This window comes from the organism of the source record quoted next, unplaced genomic scaffold (genome assembly GCF_019419815.1).
Source record: "Pyrus x bretschneideri cultivar Hongxiangsu unplaced genomic scaffold, Pyrus_bretschneideri_v1 Contig24, whole genome shotgun sequence".
Classification (NCBI taxonomy): Eukaryota; Viridiplantae; Streptophyta; class Magnoliopsida; order Rosales; family Rosaceae; genus Pyrus; species Pyrus x bretschneideri.
In genome coordinates, this window is record NW_025999546.1 from 4824043 (window position 1) to 4846684 (window position 22642).

Genomic DNA, 22642 nt, shown 5'->3' on the forward strand with positions numbered 1-22642 from the left:
AGTGTCGGGGGTTGGAAGCGCCGTAGTTGAACCAAACCAAAAAAATTTTCATGAAAAGCTTCGTCATGTATCTTTCAATTGTCAAATTGATCCGCTGGAAAGGGAAGTGCCAACTTCGTTGCCAAAAGCAAAAAAGATACGAACTTTTCTTTTTCTTTGCCAAAAGGAGTTGAGAGATAGAGATGGGTCATTTTGTGCTACAATTGTTTCAAATTTTAAGTCATTGCGTATATTGAGTCTTAATGAATTGGGAATTAAAAGAGTATATAAATGTCTTAAAAAAATGAAACATTTGAGATATCTTGAGCTTAGTGGGAATCCCATGAAGAGACTTCCAGATTGGATAGTTGGACTTTCGAATTTGGAAACACTAGATCTCAGTTGGTGTGAAAGTCTTGTGCAATTGCCTAGAGACCTTAAAAAAATGATCAACTTAAGGCATCTCATCTTGGAAGGCTGTTATGGATTGAGTGGAATGCCACGTGGAATAGGTGAATTGAATGGTGTTCGTACATTGAATAGATTTGTTTTGAGCGAAAGCAATTGTTTGGGGAGGGGCGGTAGTGCTGGTCTTGCTGAGCTGGGGACCCTTAACGAATTAAGGGGAGAATTACTCATAAAGAATTTGAGGCACGAGAAAGATGTGGTGTCAGAATCAAATGTAGGTACACCTCTCAAGGACAAACAGCATCTTTGTTCGTTGGGTTTACGCTGGAAAGAGGAAGATGTAAGCGCAGTTGATGGGGAGGATATTATAAAGTCAATGGAAGTATTGCAACCCCATTCTAATCTAAAGCAGTTGTCCGTGTATGGCTATAAAGGTGTGAGGTTTGCGAGTTGGTTTTCTTCTCTCACAAATATTGTTAATCTCGCATTGTATTGGTGTGAGAGATGCCAACATCTTCCACCCTTGGATCATTTCCCTTCCCTTAAGTTTCTTGAACTCAGAGAGTTGAAGAAGTTGGAGTACATATCAGAGAATGAGAGCAGTAACAGTATGAGTGATGAGATGATGAGGATCTCATTCTTTCCCTCCCTGGAAAAGCTCTCCATAGAAGATTGCCCTGTTCTGAAGGGATGGTGGAGGCCCCACACTCATAACAGTGCTTCTTCATCAACGGAAAATCTGTCGTTGCCGTCTTTTCCTCGTCTTTCTAAATTGTCTATTGATGAGTGTCCTAATCTAACTTCCATGCCTCTGTATCCAAATGTGGTTGAAATAGAACTCTACAGGAGCAGCTGGAAGGTTGTTGATTCCTTGTTTGTTAGAGAAGCATCTGATATTCCACATGATGTTGGTGTTGATGTTTCTGCCTCTTCTTCTTCCCCTCATCTCTCCAAATTAACACATCTGACTCTCGGTGGAATTGAGGATTTGGCATCACTGCCAGAAGAAATAAGCAATCTCACGTCACTCCAGCGACTTGAAATTAGACATTGCTCTAATTTGGCATCACTGCCAGAAGGGATTCGCGGACTCCCTTGTTTAAATAGACTGAAAATTTCTGGGTGCCCCATGTTAAGCAAAAGATGCAAGAAAGAAAAAGATGAGGACTGGCCTAAGATTGCTCACATCCCACACATTGACATTAATTAAGGTGCGTTTTCTAACTTGTTTCAATTCACACTAGCCTAATCCAATATAAACTACGAAATATTCAAATGCCAATCTCATTTCTTAATTTTATTCTTCATTCATCATCACCAGCATTTTACTTTTTCTTTTCAAATGACATTACCATGTGGATCAAAGTTTCCGTCGTCCATACTTTTTAACTTCAATTTTTTTTTTAATCTCTCTTTAATTTCCTTCTTTTCAATTATAGTCTTATATGCAGCGAATGGGGCGTCAACCTTTTGGATTCAGTATGTGATGGCCACATTGACTGCTTGGAGTGGTTGTTATATGTTTTTTTTTTTTTTTTGATCATCGGGGTTTAGGTACTATGTCCCCCCCCCCCATGTAATGTTTTTTTTTCAGTAATATAATATGGGCGTGAGGGCCTAGCCCCCCAGCTTTGACTGGGTTCCAGCCCTCTTTAAATATTTCTTTTTAATATAACTCCAACAACAGCGACCATCAAAAGAGCTTCCCAGAGCGACATGATCTCGTTGCCATAATAATCCTTTGTACACAGGCAATTCTAAAACCATAAGATACCTAAAACAAACCTACTGATATTACAGAATGGTTTAACCCAAAGTTATTTAATTCAAACACCGAACTCTAACCCTAAGCACCTTGATAGTCCTTTAACCCGGGAAAGAGTGTATACTCACAGTTGCAGAATCCCAAAGCCACGCTTGAAACGTCTGAAGCTGAGGGTTGAGCTTAAGTTGTTCCATGAGTGCATTAGCTTCTTTCCACTCATCTCAGCTTTCAATGTGGCATTTTCAGCAGCCCAGATCGCATCATCCACCTAAAAATATTGCGAAAGAAAAATGTTTTAGCTCCTAAATCCAAACAGCAAGAGAAAAAACACAGAAAATTAAGTAAACAGAACGCAACTGAACTTGCACAGCTGCTTCTCAAATTCACGAAATGTTTGCTAGAATGTTGCAGCTGCGCGGCAAATTCATCAGGTAACTTCTGTTGCCAATGATTTTCTATCAAATGAATTCATTTTGTGTTCAAATTCTAAGTAATTAATAATGAGAAGGATACCATGAATTTTATTTACCCAAATCTTGTAATTAATAATAAGAAAAATACCATGAATTTCATTTTGGGAAGCTGTGCAACATACCTTCCTCTGGTGAAAACTTTTCTGACAGTTCAACATACCCTCCCCTGGTGAAAACATATCCTACAATGCAGCAAGAAATAGAGTTAGTTTCCATTTAGAACCTCAAAACCCCACTTTAGTCTTTCTCTTACAGGAGGAAATAGCATCTCCGGTGAAAATGCATTTGAACTTGGCATCCGTTCCTCCATCAGACATAGAAGCAACAACATCCTGAAAGTAAGTCCCCTAGAAGCAGCAACAACATCTGTTCTCTTTTTATTGAGGTATGAATTTACTTGGAAATGTTTATATGCAGGTGGACTATGCCATTTGAGAAACTATGGTATTCATATGATTATTTTCATTTTATTTTGGATTTGTTCAAGTTCCAGTTTGCACGATTGTAAGATGTTTATCTAATTCCAAGTATCTAATTGGTTTTGTACCAATATACAGTACTCAAACGCTCTCAACGAATACCCGCTTTCTCCCTCTCTCTCTCTCTCATGATAATTGATGCGGAGTACCAGACCCAGAGAAGGTAAGAATCTAGACTTCCCAAACTTGGCCTCCCTTCTCGGCCGTGGAGTATCAACCGGTACACTTGAGCTTCCCAAACTATGTTGAAATATTTGAGAAATGCAGAGTAAACAAAAGAGAAAAAGAATTTTAGAGAGAGTGATATAATAGTTGCCCTGTAATTGTATGAATGAATTAACTATTCAACAGAGAGATAGTTAACAATCTATACAACAACTAATCACCTTGCTTAGCTCTCATGGCACATACTTAACAGACTAACAAACATTAACAATCTCTAAACTGATCTGCTGAGCTGGACCATTAACCTCTGTTTAGCTCTCATGGCAAATACTTTGAATATTCATTAGCAAAATATATAGGGTTAACTATTTAATGAATACAATTTTGGTGGTTGATTGCATTTCGTCGGTTATAAATATGGTGAATCCATTATTCAATACTAGCTGAATAATCATAATGCTTTGGCCACTTATCTTGAATTCTGTTCAAATTGATGAAGTTGCATGTTTCTTAAATGGAAACCTCTGTTCTTTGAATTTGGCTTTTACAATTGAAGTCAAATTGACTCTGGCTTGAGCGACATTTGTAAATCCCGTTTTCTGAAAATTACTTTAACATACCGTGACCTGCATTTCTAACTGTTTACTGGTCTATACTTATAGTGTACATCATTTTACTTTTTGTTGTGCATGTGACTGTGATCTTGAATATTTGATATTCTTTAGATTTTCAGCATTCAGGTTTTGAAAATTCTGAACTTTATTCTTTTGTTTTTCTTCCTGTTTTATCAAGAATTGAGCCAGGGTCCTTAAACAACATTTGGAGCAAGCTGTTTTTATCCCTGCTGGATGCCCTTTTCAAGTCAGGAATCTTCAGGTAGTTTTCTTTGTAGCTAAATTAATATTTTTGAAGTACCAACTCCGGGTTGTTTAATGAAAATGTGAACGGTTTAGATTGATTAGACAAGTAATTTATTTAAAGCATCTAATTGTACTTGCATCTGTATTAGTTTTATTTCTTGGTCGTTCAAGGACGTCACATAGCAAAAGTTAAGTCATCTAATACTACAACGTACATACAATACAGAAAGAAGTTATCTTAATATTGGATGACTTAACATTCTCTGTTATTTATTTTTGAGTTTTCATTAATCCTGTATGTTAAAAAATAGCTATTTTTGAGTTTTGTAGGCTGTCATTTTTATCAATTGTCAAATGTGACTCAAAAACTAATCCAAAAGCTTTTAAAAAATTTACTGTTTGATAATTTCCTTTCCGAAATTCTAATTATGTTTATACTTTTGTCAGTCATTACATTTTTTTTTGTAAGTACTCCAAATTCACATTGTATTTCAATAAATTTTAAACGCTTTGTCTACGCTCTTAAATTTTTTTACTACAATGTGTTAAACTATTTTTAATTACTAAATTAAATTATCGGTATTCCATTTAGTAGAAAAAAAAAAATTCCAGCATTATTCTTATCATTCACAGATGTGTGCTTCTCAAGCTCATACAAATTTTAATGCACTTAATGCTTACTTTAGGATCATTGGCATTGATCAAATAAGGTGACCAAATTCTTATTATTGATCATTCAATACCTTCTTTCTTTGCTAAGTTTTTTTCACCCCTCTTAAAACTTATTAACTTTGATATGCTTCAAGTTATTCCTTGGTATAGATATGAGGAAAGTAATTTCCGTCCTTCTTATAAACATTTAATTGAACTGATCGAAAAAGAATTAACGAATAAAAAGTATTTCATGTCACAGCAAATACTAAACATTTTATGGTAATTGTTACTCCTATATGTTTTAACTTGCTGTTGTATGCAATATATACAGAAATCATGACTTCTACAATTGACACGAGGGAAGATGCAAGAGGGCGGCCAATTCAAAAGGCAATGGTAACCTAAGTTGGCAGAATGGGGACGTAATGTGCACCAAAAATTATAGTTGAACTATTTTACGGTTTTGCTTTGAGAAATTCTCTGCTTGTTCTGCGAATCAATTCTCGGTTTCTTTTGCAAATGTGTCATTTCGACGAATTAAGCAAATAGTTTGAAATTCAAAATTTTAACGGTTTGTGCTGATGGAAGGTAGCGTTCCGTCAGTTGCATGGATCGAAAACAAAAAATATGTTTAGGAAACTAACGAAAAGTCCTAAACAACTTTAGTTTTTAATAAAGAGGATAAAATAAATTTGTAAGTAAATAGTACCAGGAGTAACTTTTCAAGGTAAAAATGTCCTTAACGTTAAAAATCAACAGTACCGAAAGTGTTTCATTAAGATTCCCAAAATGTTTTGCGCGTTGAACTTACTTTCAGCTTGTGGGCCCTTTATTCAAGCTTGTTTTCAAAAACTCCTACAGAAGCCCAACTGGTGCAAGAAATTGAATAGAAACTTCTTTATTTGCTGCTCATTTCGGAAGGCCAGTTCGAAAAACCTCCTATTTTAGATTGCAAATTTTGTGATGACAAAAGATAAAAGTGGCACATAATAAGTTTTTCTGCACTCTTTCTCTATTTCCAGAAATCGAACTTGATACAGTCACGGCCACGAAAACTTCATTGGAACCCTACCTGGTGCAGGTGACGGACTAGGAACTTCAATTGGGTGCTCATTTCTGAATGTCAGTTGGAAAACATCCTATTTTCTATTCAATCTCTTTGCCCACTGCATTACAACATATCAGAGTGTTTTCTTCTGTGCATAGATAAAAAATCTTCGGCGCTCTTAGTCAAAACTAGGTTCTATGTATGGTCATTTCTTAAATCTATACTTTACTGGACCTGTTCATGCTCGGGTGATTAACCAATGAACATAAAGACAGCCCCGATTTAAAACATTTCTCAAGAGAAACGCATGTTTAAAACAACTTAAAACTCCAAGCATTAACCGAACAAAATGATTAGGCGGATGACAGAGAGAAACTGGTAACAAAGAACAATTGCCCGAAATAGAAAACACTTTATATTCCGCCCCAGTTTCGAAAAGCCAGAGAATACGGATAGCTAATCATCGAACAATTGAACTTCAGATACAATCTCACACTACAAAAAGCTACTGTTCTTCATTTTCAATACCCTAGGGTCACTTTTGTATGTATGCACGTATGCAAAAGAGTAATTCTTAATCCAGCATGAATGTCACCTTTGGGCAGAATAGCGCCTGTTCCCTCATAAGGGCAAGGCTAAAGAGCGAGATATGAGTTTAGTGCTTTGTGGGAGTGTGGGTTTGTTACTTTAACCATTTTTTCTGTTCTATTCCAGTCTCATGTTAACAGCATCTGGTACACGTCATCAATCGGAACAAACTCAAATCAAAAACATAAATCTCTATCAATGTATAATCATTATTGTGATTCAACACTGCATTCTTCAACCAAATTATGAACAAAACAGCCAGGCCAATGAACAGAAAAATACTTGGACAAAAAATAAAATGAACAGAAAAATAAACTTAAAATTACAACGTAAACCACTCAAAGCAGAGTAAGTATTCAGACATTGACTTTAAGCCGAAAACTATGAAAGTTCCGAATCCTCAAATGCATTTTCCAATTGCAGTACAAATGCTTAAGCATAAACACTGAAGATAAAGTAAAACAACAAAAAATGTACTTTCCCCAAATAACTCGATTTACGGTGGGCGGAGGGACCCATAATGCTTTTTGACATTCAAGTCTCTTTGAAAACAAAACTATTCAATTTGAGATTTTTTTTTTTTTTTAAATGGGTGCAAAGATAATTTTACATTTTGAATTGGGTTGGAGATGATAGTTTAGGTAATAAATTTAGCTTTAAAAAGATATTAGTTCTTAATTAAAAAATATTTAGAGGTTTAAATAATAAATTGAGTGTAAAAAAAGATTAAATGAAACCAAATAAAATTTTCCATCCATTAATTCTTAGCAGCTCTCTGTGTAGATTATAGCATCATCATAAAAGGACATTATGATGGCTCATTATCCCTTTTACTTTTAGTGTATAATGTTGCTTCATTGCTAGTCTTCTAACGTTTACATAGTTCTGGCAATCTTCAAACTTCCATCAAAGCAATCTCAATCTTTCATCTTACACCTTATAAGACGATAACACTTGACAAAATAGTAAAAACGTGCAGCGGTCTGCTCAAAAAAACAAAAAAATCCAGCGGTCAACCCAAAAATAAGGAAGGTGCAGCGGCCTGCCGAAAGGTTAAGAAACGTGAAGGACCCAGCTGGCATTAAAAATAAAATTTGAATTACTAAGATCAGCAGTAACATATTGACCAGTCTTTGTTTTTATTTTTTATATGGAATCATGTGTGAGTGTTTGGAAGTGCTGGGTGTAAACGTGCATAGCCGGGTGTACAAATGCTCAAATGGCCGGTAGATTAATATAGTAAAGTGTGGGCCCGAAGAGGGGGAAAGATAACATGTGGGGAGATCCGGATTTGAGGGGTGGCCACGTGGTGGCGTGGGAACACAAAAGTAGAGGGAAAGAAAAGGAGACGGAACCCAACGGCTATAAATTGCAAATGGGTTTAATATATTGACCGGTCTTATTTTATACATGGACTGATGTGAGTGGCTGGATTAGAGAAGGGCATATAGAGATCAAAGACTAGCAGGAGGAGTCATCTTTCACTAGGCAAAACCATATTCTCACTTTCAAGTTTTTACTTCACTTCACTTCACTTCACTTGGGTTTTTTCTTGTTCTGAATACAAGAAATGGCGGAAAGAGTTCTCATCAACATTGCAGAACGGATCATTGGGAGGTTAGGCTCCCTTGCTCTCCAAGAGATTGGATTGATTTGGGGTATTCAAGATGAGCTCAAGAAGCTCAAGAAGACAGTTGAAGGATTCCAAGCTGTTCTTGTTGATGCTGAGGAAAAGCAAGCCAACAATGAAGTCAAACTGTGGCTCCAAAGCGTAGAAGATGCTGTTTATGAAGCCGATGACGTTCTAGATGAGCTTAATACTCAAGTTCAGCGACGACAAGTGATGCGTGGCAATACTAAGCTGTCAAAGGAGGTACGCCATTTCTTCTCTTGCTCAAATCAACTTGCTTTTAAGCGAAAGATAGGTCATTAGATAAAAAGATATTAATGAAAGATTTCGTAAGGTTGCATCTCATAGAACCTTCTTATAATAACATAAGCTTATTGATGTCCACTTATTAGGAATATAGCAGGTCTCTCAGTAACTCATAATTAACTGCCATAAGTCCTCTACATTATTGTTTTCAATGTTTCATATAACTTAACATTCCAAAACTCTATTAAGTTATTTATACGATTCTATCAACGTGATAACTGTGTCTGCTCAAATTCTTACATGTGCGCCTTTTCCTTTCTAGCTCAAATCAATTTGTTTTTGGGTTAAAGATGGGTCATAAGACAAAAAAATAGGAATAATTAGGTCTGATCTCTAGTCACCAATATTTCTTGATTGAAACATTATTGGTTTTAAATTTTTGTTTGAAGACCTTTCACATCTGTCCATATCAAATTCTTAAAATTAATCAAATTTCACGTCAGATTTTCAATCATTATTTAATTTCCTTTTATGTCATTTATGTTTAGAATAATTGATTATTTACATAATTTAAGGGATTGTATTGCAGCTACACATTCCTAACATCCTTTTAATTTGAAATTTAAATATAAATTTATACGTTCCAATAGCTTCATCTCATTTTTCGTTTGACTGAATTTAATCCATGTTTTGTCATAATCATGGGTCCATTATATTTGCTATAACGCTTATGGATACTTTTATTTTTATTTTTATTTATTTTTATTTTTTATCTAGATGAATACATTCTTTTGAAATTTATAAATACGTATATTTGTACTCATCTAATTATACGGGTGCATTTTTTTTTTAATAAAAATATTAGGGGTACACACATTTAAACAATTTTCTTTTGGGAGGATGTAGGAATTGTACCATCATTGTATATGGCAATTGTATGGGTATTTTCTTTTAGCAAGTTACTACAATTACATCTTCCGTATTAATGTAATAGGTACAGTTGCAATTGTTTAAATTGCTGCTAGATCCTCTATTGTTCTATTTTTCTACCCATATTATAATCTCTCACAACTTAAAAAGTAAAAAAATAAAAATATTATTTGTCCACTCACTTTATTCCTAAAATAACGTCTAATAAATATTCAACCAGAAAAAAAAAAAAAAAAAAAAAACATTGTCAACTTCACAAAATATTGAAAAATGAAAATTTCAAAGAAAAAAAAAAGCGACCTTTTTACTCCAGCTATCCACCCAATCTCTCGCGCTATCACGTCCGGTCGGTAAAACCTCAACCTCTCTTTCTTGCACTTCCCCCAAACACCCATATCCATAATCTACCTATTATCAAAAAAGGTACGTCTCTTCTTTCTCTAGCTCAAATCAATTTGCTTTTGGGCTAAAAGATGGGTCGTAAGATGATATTAACAAGAGGTTTGGTGAGATTGCATCTCATAGAAACTTTTCATAGTCACATTAGTCTATAGATATCCACCTATTAGGAATACAATAGGTCTCTCAATAACTCAATTAACTTCAATAAGTTCTCTACATTATTATTTTGAATGTTTCATATAACTTAACGTTACAAACTCTATTAACTTAATTAATACAGTTCTTTCACATTGATGATTATGTCCATTCAAATTCTTACAGGTGCACCTTTTTTTTTCTAGCTCAAATCAACTTGCTTTTGGGCTGAAGACGAGTCATAAGATAAAAGATATTAACAAGAGGCTGAGTGAGGTTGCAAATCGTAGAACCTTTCACTTAGAAGTAAATCGTGAAGATACACGATTTGTAAAGAGAGAGAGGGTCACTCACTCATTTGTTCGTAAGGAAAATATTATGGGGAGAGATAAAGATAAAATGGCAATTATCCAACTTTTGTTGGATTCCATCTCAACTGAGAATGTGTCAACCATTTCCATAGTTGGAATTGGAGGATTGGGAAAAACTGCACTTACCCAACTCATATTCAACGAGGAGGTGATTCAAAAGCATTTTGAGTTGAAAATATGGACATGTGTCTCTAATGTATTTGAGTTGGATATAGTTGTTAAGAAAATCCTTCAATCCAAAAATCATGATGAGATTGAGCAGTTGCAAAATGATCTTAGAAAAAAAGTAGATGGGAAGAAGTACCTACTTGTGTTGGATGACGTGTGGAATGAGGATCGAGAGAAGTGGCTTAGCTTGAAGAACTTGTTAGTGGGTGGTGGAGAAGGTAGTAGAATACTAATAACCACTCGTAGTAAAACCGTTGCGACGATATTAGACACAGCTAAACCATACACCTTAAAGGGTTTGAATGAAGAGCAAAGTTGGTCTTTATTTAAGAAAATAGCTTATAAAGATGGAAAGGAACCAGAGAATCCAACAATTAAGGCAGTTGGGGAGGAGGTTGCAAGAAAATGTAAAGGAGTTCCACTCGCTATAAGGACGATAGGTGGGATGTTGTTCGCCAAAGATGACGAAACAAATTGGTTGAATTTCAAAGAAAAGACACTTTCAAAAATAAATCAAGAACAAAATGATATTTTACCAACACTTAAATTGAGTTATGATGTGCTCCCATCACATTTGAAGCATTGTTTTGCTTATTGTAGTTTGTTCCCACCTGATTATGAGATCTCTGTACAGAGATTGATTAGATTATGGGTGGCGCAAGGGTTCATTAAGTCATCCGATGAAAACGAGTGCTTAGAGGATGTTGCGTATGAATATTATAGGGAGTTGTTGCAGAGATCATTTTTTCAAGAAGAAAAAACAAATGAGTTTGGTATGATAGTAAGTTGTAAAATGCACGATCTCATGAATGAACTTGCAATCTTAGTGTCGGGGGTTGGAAGCGTCGTAGTTGATATGAACCAAAAGAATTTTCATGAAAAGCTTCATCACGTATCTTTCAATTTTGATATTGATTTGTTGGAATGGGAAGTGCCAACATCCTTGCTAAAAGCGAACAAGATACGAACTTTTCTTTTTCCTTGCCAAAAGCATTACGGAAAAAGAGAAGGGTCATTATGTGATTCATTTTATACTACAATTGTTTCAAATTTTAAGTCATTACGAATGTTGAGTCTCAATAAATTAGGAATTACAACATTACCTAATTGTCTTAGAAAAATGAAACATTTGAGATATCTTGATCTAAGTTGTAATTATGGCATCAAAAGACTTCCAGATTGGATAGTTGGACTTTCGAATTTGGAAACACTAGATCTCTCATACTGTAGGGATCTTGTGGAATTGCCTAGAGACATTAAAAAAATGATCAACTTAAGGCATCTCATCTTGGAAGGCTGTTATGGATTGAGTGGAATGCCACGTGGAATTGGTGAATTGAATGGTGTTCGTACATTGAATAGATTTGTTTTGAGCGAAAGCAATTGTTTGGGGAGGGGCGGTAGTGCTGGTCTTGCTGAGCTGGGGACCCTTAAGGAATTAAGGGGACAGTTACTCATATTGAATTTGAGGCATGTGGTGTCAGAATCAAATGTTGGTACACCTCTCAAGGACAAACAACATCTTTGTTCGTTGGATTTAGGCTGGAAATACGGAGAAGATGTAAGCGCAGTTGATGAGGAGGATATTATAAAGTCAATGGAAGTATTGCAACCCCATTCTAATCTAAAGCAGTTGTCCGTGGAGCATTATGGTGGTGTGAGGTTTGCGAGTTGGTTTTCTTCTCTCATAAATATTGTTAATCTCGCATTGTATTGGTGTGAGAGATGCCAACATCTTCCACCCTTGGATCATTTCGCTTCCCTTAAGTCTCTTCATCTTCGGAATTTGGAGAAGTTGGAGTACATATCAGAGAAAGAGAGCAGTAATAGTATGAGTGATGAGATGATGAGGATCTCATTCTTTCCCTCCCTGGAGACACTCAAGTTATACAATTGCCCTGTTCTGAAGGGATGGTGGAGGGCCCACACTCACAACAGTGCTTCTTCATCAACGGAAAATCTGTCGTTGCCTTCTTTTCCTCGTCTTTCTACATTGTCTATTGATGAGTGTCCTAATCTAACTTCCATGCCTCTGTATCCAAATGTGGAGAGAATAAAACTTACGAGTACCAGCTGGAAGGTTTTTGATTCCTTGTTTGTTAGAGGAGCATCTGATATTACACATGATGTCGGTGTTGATGTTGATGTTTCTGCCTCTTCTTCTTCCCCTCATCTCTCCAAATTAACACATCTGTCACTCCATGCAATTGAGGATTTGGCATCACTGCCAGAAGAAATAAGCAATCTCACGTCACTGCAGGAGCTTGTAATTGCAGAATGCTCTAATTTGACATCACTGCCAGAAGAAATAAGCAATCTCACGTCCCTCCAGCGACTTGAAATTAGACATTGCTCTAATTTGGCATCACTGCCAGAAGGGATTCGTGGACTCCCCAGTTTATATACATTGAAAATTCAGAATTGCCCCATGTTAAGCGAAAGATGCTCACATCCCACACATTGACATTAATTAAGGTGCGTTTTCTAACTTGTTTCAATTCACACTAGCCTAATTTAATATAACCTACGAAATATTCAAATGCCAATCTCATTTCTTAATTTTATTCTTCATTCATCATCACCAGCATTTTACTTTTTCTTTTCAAATGACATTACCATGTGGATCAAAGTTTCCGTCGTCCATACTTTTTAACTTCAAATTTTTTTTTTTAATCTCTCTTTAATTTCCTTCTTTTCAATTATAGTCTTATATGCAGCGAATGGGGGGGCGTCAACCTTTTGGATTCAATATGTGATGGCCATGTTGACTGCTTGGAGTGGTTGTTTACGTTTTTTATTTTTATTTTTTTTTGGTCATCGGGGTTTAGGTACTATGTCTCCCCTGTTGTAATGTTTTTTCTTCAGTAATATAATATGGGCGTGAGGGCCTAGCCCCCCAGATTTGATTGGGTTCCAGCCCTCTTTAAATATTTCTTTTTAATATAACTCCAACAACATCGACCATCAAAAGAGCTTCCCAGAGCGACATGATCTCGTTGCCATAATAATCCTTTGTACACAGGCAATTCTAAAACCATAAGATACCTAAAACAAACCTACTGATATTACAGAATGGTTTAACCCAAAGTTATTTAATTCAAACACCGAACGCAAACCCTAAGCACCTTGATAGTCCTTAAACCCGGGAAAGAGTGTATACTCACAGTTGCAGAATCCCAAAGCCACGCTTGAAACGTCTGAAGCTGAGGGTTGAGCTAAAGTTGTTCCATGGGTGCATTAGCTTCTTTCCACTCATCTCAGCTTTCAATGTGGCATTTTCAGCAGCCCAGATCGCATCATCCACCTAAAAATATTGCTAAAGAAAAATGTTTTAGCTCCTAAATCCAAACAGCAAAAGAAAAAACACAGAAAATTAAGTAAACAGAACGCAACTGAACTTGCACAGCTGCTTCTCAATTTCACAAAATGTTGCTAGAATGTTGAAGCTGCGCGGCAAATTCATCAGGTAATTTCTGTTGCCAATGATTTTCTATCCAATGAATTCATTTTGTGTTCAAATTCTAAGTAATTAATAATAAGAAGGATACCATGAATTTTATTTATCCAAATCTTGTAACTAATAAAAAGAAAAATACCCTCATCTGGTCAAAACATATCCTACAATGCAGCAAGAAATAGAGTAAAAGGAATAATAGTTGGTTTCCATCTAGAACCTCAAAACCCCACTTTAGTCTTTCTCTTACGGGAGGAAACAGCATCCCCGGTGAAAGTGCATTCGAACTTGGCATCCATTCCTCCATCATACTTAGAAGCAACCGCATCCTGAAAGGAAGTCCCATGACAAACTTCCCATCCATCCACTGACTCCGAAGTCTTGAACTTTACAGTTGTAAGTTTGCTCTTGCTACTCTTTCCAGCTCATAATTGCGCCATTTTGTTGTTGTAGTCCTGCAATGCAAACAGTCAAAAGCTTCACATAAGCAACTCTCGAAGGGTAAAATTCTAATCCAACATTGAACCAACCCATGAACTCAAAAGACATCAAAACTGAAACAGATTACTATATGTCAAAAAGGAGTATTTCAAGGATATGGCAACAAGGATCACACCTGAAATGCTTTAGTAAGATTGAAGACCCCTCTTTGATCAACCCTGTAGAGGTCTCCGCTGATAGTAGAAAGTGCAGTAGCACAATAGATAATCTTGTTACAGCCCTGTACTGCGGCGTACAGGGTAGCAGTATCACCCACATCCCCAGTCAATGGCAAGACAGAAAGAGCATTTCACAAAATTCTACAGAAACCCAACTGGTGCAAGAAATTGAATAAAAACTTATTATTTGCTGCTCATTTCGGAAGGCCAGTTCGAAAAACCTCCTTTTTTAGATTGCAAATTTTGTGATGACAAAAGATAAAGTAGAAACAAGGAAAAGAAATGATAGCAAATACATTAGCGCCTCGATCACTATATGCCAAACATTTCTGAAGAGAAACTCATGTTCAAAACAACTTAACACTCCAAGCATTAACCAAACACACTGATTAGGAGGATGAAAGAGAAAACCTGTGACAAAGAAAAATTCCAAAAACTGAAAAACACTTCTTATTCTCCCCAGTTCTGAAAAGCCAGAGAAGGCGGGATAGCTAATCATCAAACAATTTAACTTCAGATACAATCTCACACTTCAAAAAGCTACGGTTCTTCATTTTCAATACCAAAATGCTACTCTTGTATGCATGATGCATACACACTACTGAAAAGAGTAATTCTTAATCCAGCATGAAAGTCACCCCCTGGCAGAATAGCACCTGTTCCTTCGTAAGGGCAATGCTAAGGAGCGAGATGTGGGTTTATTCCATCTATTAGGAATACAACAGGTCCTATGGTACTTGTACGATCTCTTTGGTATGTTACTAACCATGCTTCATACTGCAGTTCAAACTATATGGCTGTTAACTTAAAATTGTTTATGCAGCTAACGTCTAATATTTGATTTTTCTGCGTCGTATGGAGTCGGCTGATATTTACCTTTTTCATGAACACCCATACATTGTCAAGGCAACTAACGTTTATCATTTGATTTTTCTGTTTCGCTTGGAGTTGGCAGATATTTACCTCTTCATGAATACCCTTAAATTGTCAATGCAACTGTGTTAACTGTAATTGGATGAATGAATGCTCGCAGGTACTGGCAGAGGATGAAAACAATGTCAAAGCGCTATTTAGGCGAGGCAAAGCCAGAGCAGATCTTTGGCACTGGCTGTTGTCATTGATTTATCGTCTTTTGGCACTGGATATTGTCATTGATTTATCGTCTCTTCAGGCACGAAAGGCATAAAGCTGAGTAGCAAAGATCTTAAGCTCTTGAATTGTACGATAAATGAGGAAATTCGTGTACTTAACTTGCTAATAAACAAGACTATGAATTGTGATTTGTGACCCAGAAGGTTCAGTTTACGTGCCAATAGTTTTTGCCGGGATCAAAGATACAGTGATAAAATTGAACTGTTCTAAACCGTGAGACAAGATAAAATTGAACTCTTTGACCATGTCATTAGACACATTACAAAAAGCTTACTTTCCATGAGCTTTGCATGTAACTTACAAATTCCCAAGTACATGTGTCACTTGTATGTCCTCAACTTTCATTGCTTAATCAAGTTTACGACTGAAACATTAACCCAATCCCGAAAAAAACAAAAACAAAAACAAAAACGCGACTCTCTCTCTCTCTCTCTCTCTCTCTACGCCTTTCTTACAACACAAAAATGTACCTAATTAGAGCATGCCACACATCAACACATCCGATCTTCCAATTTACAAATCACAGCTGCTGGCTTTACTCGTTCTGCTTCGCCACAAATTATATACACAGCACTTAGAAATTGAAACTTTTCATCAAACATCTAGTGTGCCACCTTCTCATATGCTTTCTTGTAAGATTAATTGAAGAAGAATACTTCAGTTTTTGAACAAAATTAACTTCAAGATGAGTAATTTAACAGAACTGGAGCAAAAAGAAACCCAAAAATCTTTAATTGAACAACAAAACTTGGTCTTTGAACAAATAACTTCCGGATGAGTTTAACAGAGGAGAAGCAAAAAAAAACCCAGAAATTTGAAAAATTTGTCTTTCAGAACTGGAATTACCTTGAACGAATATCACTTCCGCTGCGAGGGAGATGGAATAACAGGTTGAGAGGAGAGACCTTATTTCTTTTCGGTCAACTTGATGCGGTTTTCTGGTCATAGCGTTTTCATCGAGAGAGGTGGAATAAAGAATTCGGGAGTGCTGTCCAAAGGAGATAACGACAGCTCAAGAACCGAACGCTATGTAACTCATACGTGTCAATTGGGATATACTAGTAATTTTACTGTGTCGGATGAAAATTTGTAAGAGTAAAATTCACTTTCATTCTCATCTTTTTTTTTTTCTTTCTTATATTATTAGACGATTACGATTAAATTATGTCAACATTTTTATTTAATTTTTTATATGAAAAAAAAAGAAAAATGTAAGATGAGTGAAGAGAAGATGAAGGTAATATGAAGAGAGATAATCCTATTACAGGAACAGTAAAATAGGTGCAAAACAGTCATTTCACTGTTAGTGAACAATGATTTTAAACCCAGTTTATAGGTATAATTTAAGGGTCCATGTGGATGGAGTGCTCAAAACATAATGATTTGAATTTTTACTATATTATTGAGTTAATTAAGAAAACCTATAAAACTAGTAGTGAGCTCATTGAAATGTTTTAATTCTTATTCTCTATAAATACAGCATGTCCTGTTTTAGTAAATGTGTGAAATTGAAGAATCGAAATGATTCTTGTTCCTATTATGTATAAATAAGCATGCCATATTATATGAAATCATAAAAATATTGGATCGAGGTTTGAAATTTCCTCATTCCAAATGGACCCTAATGTATGACTTTTCTTGTCCCCAGAAATTCTCTATAGATTTTTGTGTCCGAAATAACCAGACCCGGAAGTTTGGGCCGTTCAAGAGAGAGAGATTCAGATTGTTCAAATACTTCTTTTCCGTGAGTTAAGCTAGTAGGATGGGCTAATAGGAGCCGCATGATATAAAATGAGTGGTCTGAATTTTTGAATTCGGCTGCTTTGGGCACAGAGATCTGAAGATGATCTCAGCTCTCATAATTGAGGGTTTTAGGCTTTTAACCTTAGATTGTGGAAAATATATAAAATACGTTAAACCATTCGGAACTTGTGAAAAAAATCGATCATAATTTTGTTTTATTAATTGGAGAACCAGAATTTAAATTTGAGACGGACAAAAATGCTCATAGATTAATAGTATGCTTACTAAAGTGGAATGGGAGTGGGAAAGGGGGAATTGAATTCTTTCTCAATTGATTTTGTGATTTAATAGTTTAATAATTTTTTAGGAATGACAATATAGGCGGGGTCCGCTCAACATCAACAATCCTAAACTTCGTAATTCGTTATTTATTACTGAATCATCAACTCATGGTTTAGGTATGCATTCTCCAGGTGCTGTAAAAAAGTTACTTCCTCCACATTTTCATTAATCTCAAAAAGTTGAGGTGCTGTTTTCCTTTTTTAGAATTAAAAACTGGAGGTCATCTTTCTACTATATTGGCAGGGCGGGTGCTAAGTTATTAGCAGTTAGGCAGCTATGCCAGTAGTAGTTCAGTTTAGGTCAGGGCATGAACCTACAAGTTCTATTTGAAGTCGTGAGACAGAGGTCATAAGCAACTTGTTATATAGGTAGCCGTGCGTATTAATAGATCTTCTTTGATACTAATAGTAGCAGTAGTGGGTGAATCGCTTTCTTAGGTAAGGTTTAGTTTCTTTACTAGAAGGATAAGCACAGTTATTGCTCTTTGTCCCAACATTCCGCCGGGGTATACTACTAACTTGCTCGTTAGAAGTAGTTACGAATGGAATAAGGCCATTTGATGTCTATAATTGAAGATTGGATGCATGCCCACTGGGGTTTGAAACCCGTTGTTGGTGTGGAAGTCAGATTTGTGGTCAGGAAAAACTGAAATACTTCTGTGAGTCTTTCCGGCCCCCAAAAGGGGTGAATAATAGTGGCTTGCCACCAGTTGTCCTCTTTTTTAAAGAAAAAAAAAGAAAAAAAGAAAGAGAATATATACCCTAGACAAGGAGAAATTCTAATGCAAGGGGATTGGACCAGGTGGTAGTTTAGTTGGAGTGTTTTGAAGTTTTACTTTTGTAAGATTAATTTTTAGGAAAACTAATGAAAATGGCTTGAAAACTTTGAGTTTTAACGATAAAGACAAAATAAAGGGTAAAGTGAATAGTACCAAGATTGATTTTTTAGTGTAAAAATGTGATTTTTCGTTAAATTGAACAATATCGAAAGTTTTTCATTAAAGTTTCCTTAATTTTTTTTTTTATATAAAATCTCGTAAGCATTTGGCATTTCGAACCTATTGTCTTGTGTGGTAACTCACCCGAATTGCAGGTCTCGTTGTATCATGTCCTATCGAACACTAATTTGACCTATTTGGTTGATTGTACTGTCGCATTCGTAGAGGATGGATACAAGTCATTACCTTTCCTTTGGTGCTAGCCAAATAGATTGATTGATGTGTTCTCATATTTTGGAAACGTCATCTCACAACACCATTATCAATAGAATCAAATACATCTTTCTTAATGCACACAACCAAACTATCATTTAACTATTGATCTAGCCATCCTATTACGATGTGGATTCTCCACAATTTTTATCACCGAAAAGCTCTTTCAACTAAAGCAATTGCAACAGGTAAAATCAATGCTAATTTCACAAACAAGTACACCAAGGGATTCTGTCTATCCTTCTTTGTCTCCATCAACTTTTGTGCAAGGCTACTAATTCTTTTCAACGCAGTAGCTTTGTTAAATTAAAAAAGTATTAATTAAAAATTATTTTTTATTTTCTTAAGGATAAGTTTAGAAGTAAAAGGTTATTGGGATAACTTAACAAAGTAGCACTGCAGCTATATGGGTTCATAAAATTTTCTAAGGGACATCTTGACAAGGTTATTGGGGCCAAGGATGCCAATGCCCCCGCATTGGCTCCGCTAGTGCGTGTGTCCGAGATTGCATGCATTTTTAAGGCAATGCAGCCAAGGATGCCTGCATAATTAAAGTAATCCCAGAGAAGAAAATACTTAACAAAAAAAAAAAACTTAATTAAGACTTGAGGGCTAAAAGTTAACGATATAGTGGGAGCTGATGCACTGTGAAAGCATGCTAGTTTATTTGTTAATTATTGAGAGGTTCAGGGTAACCACCGACGTGGAAAATGAAGCAAAGTTGTTGATCACGTTGGAGTAGCTAGCTGTCATTTTGTATTTTTATGGGTTAGTGGGATGTCTAGGATTTTGGACAAAAGTTGCGCTTTATATCTTGTTATAAATCTCTTTCGGACTACTTAAACTGATTTGGTACTGAGGTGATTCTGAAAAAAGCTGGTATCAAAAAAAGTTAGGAGCTATTTTTGTGTTTGGTAAATATTCAGCTTCAGTTTTTTTTTCACATTTTTGGGTGAAAAAAAGCCAAAAACAAGAAGTTGCAAAACTCAGCTTTGAAAAATCGGTTTTTTTTCACATCTGTTTTACATAAAAGTTTACCAAACATTATAATACTGTTTTTTTTTTCAAAAGCGCTTTTACAAAAAGTTTACCAAACACTCTGCTGCTTTATTTCACAGCCGCTTATTATCACAGCACAGCAGAATCAGTTTTTTTTCAAAGTACAGCAATACCAAACCAGCCCTTAGCCTTTTTAACCACTGGTCTTTTTCCTTGCTTTGTTTATGGCCTTTTCCTGGGGCCAGACTGCCTTTTAGCCTCCTTTGTTGTACATCCCATGGTAATTCAACTTAAATCGTATAGAGAGAGGATTGATAAAAAGAAAAAAGAAAGAAACCAAACCTTTAACCATGATATATAACAAATAGATTATCTCATGCACAAAAAGTCAATAAATTGAGTAAAAACTGAAGGCAAAAATTCAAACAATTGAGAAACATACCTGAAGCAACACATGGAGAAAAAGTAAAAAAATTGAGTAAAAACGAAAGGAAAAAATGAATGCAAACAATTGAATAGTACACACACACACACACACAACAGCTAGAAGCATGCAGAGAGAAACGGTAAAAATCCCGAACTTATTTGATTATCTTGAAAACCAACCAAATCCTTCTCACAATCCAAAATCCAAATAACCACTGAAAATCCATAAAATTACAATGAAATCAATACTAGAATGCACCAAACAACAGTATAAAAAAAATGCAGTAAAAGCAAGGATGAATTCAACAGCCCAAATAAGCAAAAAGATTCTGTTGATTCTAAAAATTACAAAACCTACGTGGCGCGTAGACCGAGTAACTAATAAGCTAACTACGTCCTTCGGTTGGATGCGGGGCGTGCCAACTCGTCGGCCGAGCTTGGTCGAGGAGTAAAATTTGTTGATGTTGCGTTGAGCGCGCTGCTGACTTCTTTATTTTGCCACTGTGGCCGAGGAAGGAACAAATCTCGGCCTTTGGATTCTCGAGCCTGAAGACAAGGCTGCTAGTTCTGCGAAGTTCACAGATCGTCGGCGTCGGATTCGGTCACAGTGATTATATTCGTGAGAGTATAAGCACATCGAATCAACACCAGACTGTACGGACACAAGTATTCAAAGGTGATGTATGTCTTGATAGTGAATGTGGTTCGGCCGTCAAAATGCCGAACTCTGAAACTGACTTGTGAGTATCCAATCATAAAATCACTCGCGCGTTCAATGCGCCAAATGTCGTAACTCATAACATCTTACTTCGCCAAGAAGGCTAATAAGATGACCTTTGCCAATAAGGATTCGGAACCCCTTCTCAACCGAGACTTGGATAGATAACCAGTCGACCTTGACACAGTGTTGTTTATCCAAACTGAAGGTGCTCCTCGGTCGGCTGATTCTACGGCAACAGTTTTGTTTATCCAAATTGAAGATGTTCGCCGGTTGCCTTCACAGTGCTGTTTATCCAAACTAAATATGTGTCGGCGAGAAAAAGAAAATAAAAATCTCAAGATGTTTGACGGGTTTTGCGTAAAGCAATTGTACGTTGAATTGAAGGTCTTCTTTTAGTTGTCTGCCGCTTGGTATGTATAGAGATATGCAAGCCTAAGTCGCGAAAACCAATCCTAATTGTACTGTGACTCTAAGTCTTTATTGCTCACATCTTATCAAAATTTGCTGTCATCTTGCAACCTGTTGCAATCTTGCTTTGACTAATAACCCTTATCCATCATTATCATAACCTTTATCCATAATCAAAACCTTCTGCCGAAGACCACATGCATGCATGACTCCTTCACCAAATCCTAGATAAGACCAGGTGCACCGATCTCATCCATGAATTCCAAGTCCATTTGTACCGCACCACCTACTTTTATATCAGAAATAGGACTTAGGTTTTGGTCATAATTAGCCACGTAAGAGACTGCATGTACTTAGAGTCTGATATAATGAGCCAATTCGAATGTCTCAGCGCAATCCTTTGAAGACGGATCAGTTCATTTTTTCCAAAACAACCATTTGGATATATCAAAAATTAGGTTTTAACTATCCTAGTTAATATTAAGAGCTAATATTATGATTAAAATCAAAATATTACTTCTTAATAATAACTAAAAATCATTTCAACCACTTTATCATCAAACGATCTAAAATCTACTTATTCAACGATCTTGATTACTCGGACCGATGGTGTAATTTTGGATCCAAACAAATTCATACCTCAATTGAATTTTGAACTTGATTCTCGCTTAAAAATCTTAATCTACAAAACCAAATTAGTATTATTAATAATAAAGTAACACGATAATGTAGCAAACAACATTGAAAAATAAAATCTAGTAAAGGTAAAGATCAATTCAACAATCTAAATAAGCGGAATCATTCATACCTAAACTAAATTTGCAGGTTGATTTTGTTGCTTAAAAATTCTGATATGCAAAACCAAATCAATTTTATTAAAAACAAATCTATAATACAGACCTTTCACTGTTAATGAACAATGGTTTTTTATCTCAACCATCGTTTTGAAACTGTAAATTGGAGTAGATCTAATTTTCTCAGTTGCTCAAACACAAACACAATGCAATATATAGTTGCGTGTGGGCCCAGGAAGGGGGAGAGAGGACATTTGTTGGAAATCAAATCCTGTAGATTAAGGTAGAATGATTACATTTTAGTTTATTATGAGACTCCAGAATGATTGGAATTCAATCAAAGAAATTTCATAGTGTACTAAATTTAATAATATAATTTGTGAGGATTGATGGGTAAATTTAAAACTGAAGATACCAATAAAATTGCAAATGG

The 22642-nt window shown here is 35.8% G+C and overlaps 5 protein-coding genes across 11 annotated transcripts in view; 2 read left to right on the forward strand and 3 right to left on the reverse strand.

Annotated features, from left to right (window-relative positions):
- Nucleotides 1-22642, forward strand: part of LOC103957677 (disease resistance protein RGA2-like) — a 99310-nt gene that overhangs the window by 27228 nt on the left and 49440 nt on the right. The window contains exon 3 of one of the 2 annotated variants that reach the window (XM_048586214.1): nt 666-1598. In XM_048586214.1, the coding sequence (XP_048442171.1) occupies nt 666-1597 (932 nt within the window). In that variant the 3' untranslated portion in view covers nt 1598. The remainder of the gene's footprint in view (nt 1-665; nt 1599-22642) is intronic. The other variant, XM_048586213.1, reaches the window with a different exon arrangement.
- Nucleotides 1-22642, reverse strand: part of LOC125468218 — a 58977-nt gene that overhangs the window by 22992 nt on the left and 13343 nt on the right. The window lies entirely within an intron of this gene.
- LOC125478243 lies at nt 1668-3010 on the reverse strand. The gene is made up of 4 exons (XM_048586230.1): nt 2879-3010; nt 2748-2807; nt 2281-2420; nt 1668-2161 (listed from the first exon to the last, which is right to left on the reverse strand). The coding sequence occupies exons 1-4, from the start codon at nt 2954-2956 to the stop codon at nt 2005-2007; spliced, it is 435 nt and encodes a 144-aa protein (XP_048442187.1). The 5' UTR covers nt 2957-3010; the 3' UTR covers nt 1668-2004.
- On the forward strand, nt 7982-12765 carry LOC125478375 (disease resistance protein RGA2-like). Its single transcript, XM_048586528.1, has 3 exons — nt 7982-8292; nt 9949-12607; nt 12680-12765. Exons 1-3 carry the CDS (start codon nt 7990-7992, stop codon nt 12763-12765), a joined length of 3048 nt encoding a protein of 1015 aa, XP_048442485.1. The 5' UTR covers nt 7982-7989.
- LOC125468295 (protein HIGH CHLOROPHYLL FLUORESCENCE PHENOTYPE 173, chloroplastic-like) overlaps nt 13266-22642 on the reverse strand; it is a 38294-nt gene continuing 28917 nt past the window's right edge. For all 5 annotated transcript variants that reach the window (XM_048586237.1, XM_048586239.1, XM_048586242.1 and 2 more), the window contains exon 4: nt 13266-13605. In XM_048586237.1, coding sequence (XP_048442194.1) covers nt 13566-13605 — 40 coding nt within the window. In that variant the 3' untranslated portion in view covers nt 13266-13565. The remainder of the gene's footprint in view (nt 13606-22642) is intronic.

What these genes read in the sequence shown, in the direction of transcription:
- LOC125478243 (XM_048586230.1), bottom strand. Translation starts at nt 2,956, where the DNA reads ATGTTGTTGCTTCTATGTCTGATGGAGGAACGGATGCCAAGTTCAAAT. An exon ending in AAAGTTTTCACCAGAGGAAG is followed by an intron (nt 2,421 to 2,747) that starts GTATGTTGCACA and finishes CAATATTTTTAG; the next exon opens with GTGGATGATGCGATCTGGGC. An exon ending in GGCTTTGGGATTCTGCAACT is followed by an intron (nt 2,162 to 2,280) that starts GTGAGTATACAC and finishes GGTTTGTTTTAG; the next exon opens with GTATCTTATGGTTTTAGAAT.
- LOC125478375 (XM_048586528.1), top strand. Translation starts at nt 7,990, where the DNA reads ATGGCGGAAAGAGTTCTCATCAACATTGCAGAACGGATCATTGGGAGG. An exon ending in ATACTAAGCTGTCAAAGGAG is followed by an intron (nt 8,293 to 9,948) that starts GTACGCCATTTC and finishes AAATTCTTACAG; the next exon opens with GTGCACCTTTTTTTTTCTAG. An exon ending in TTTGACATCACTGCCAGAAG is followed by an intron (nt 12,608 to 12,679) that starts AAATAAGCAATC and finishes CACTGCCAGAAG; the next exon opens with GGATTCGTGGACTCCCCAGT.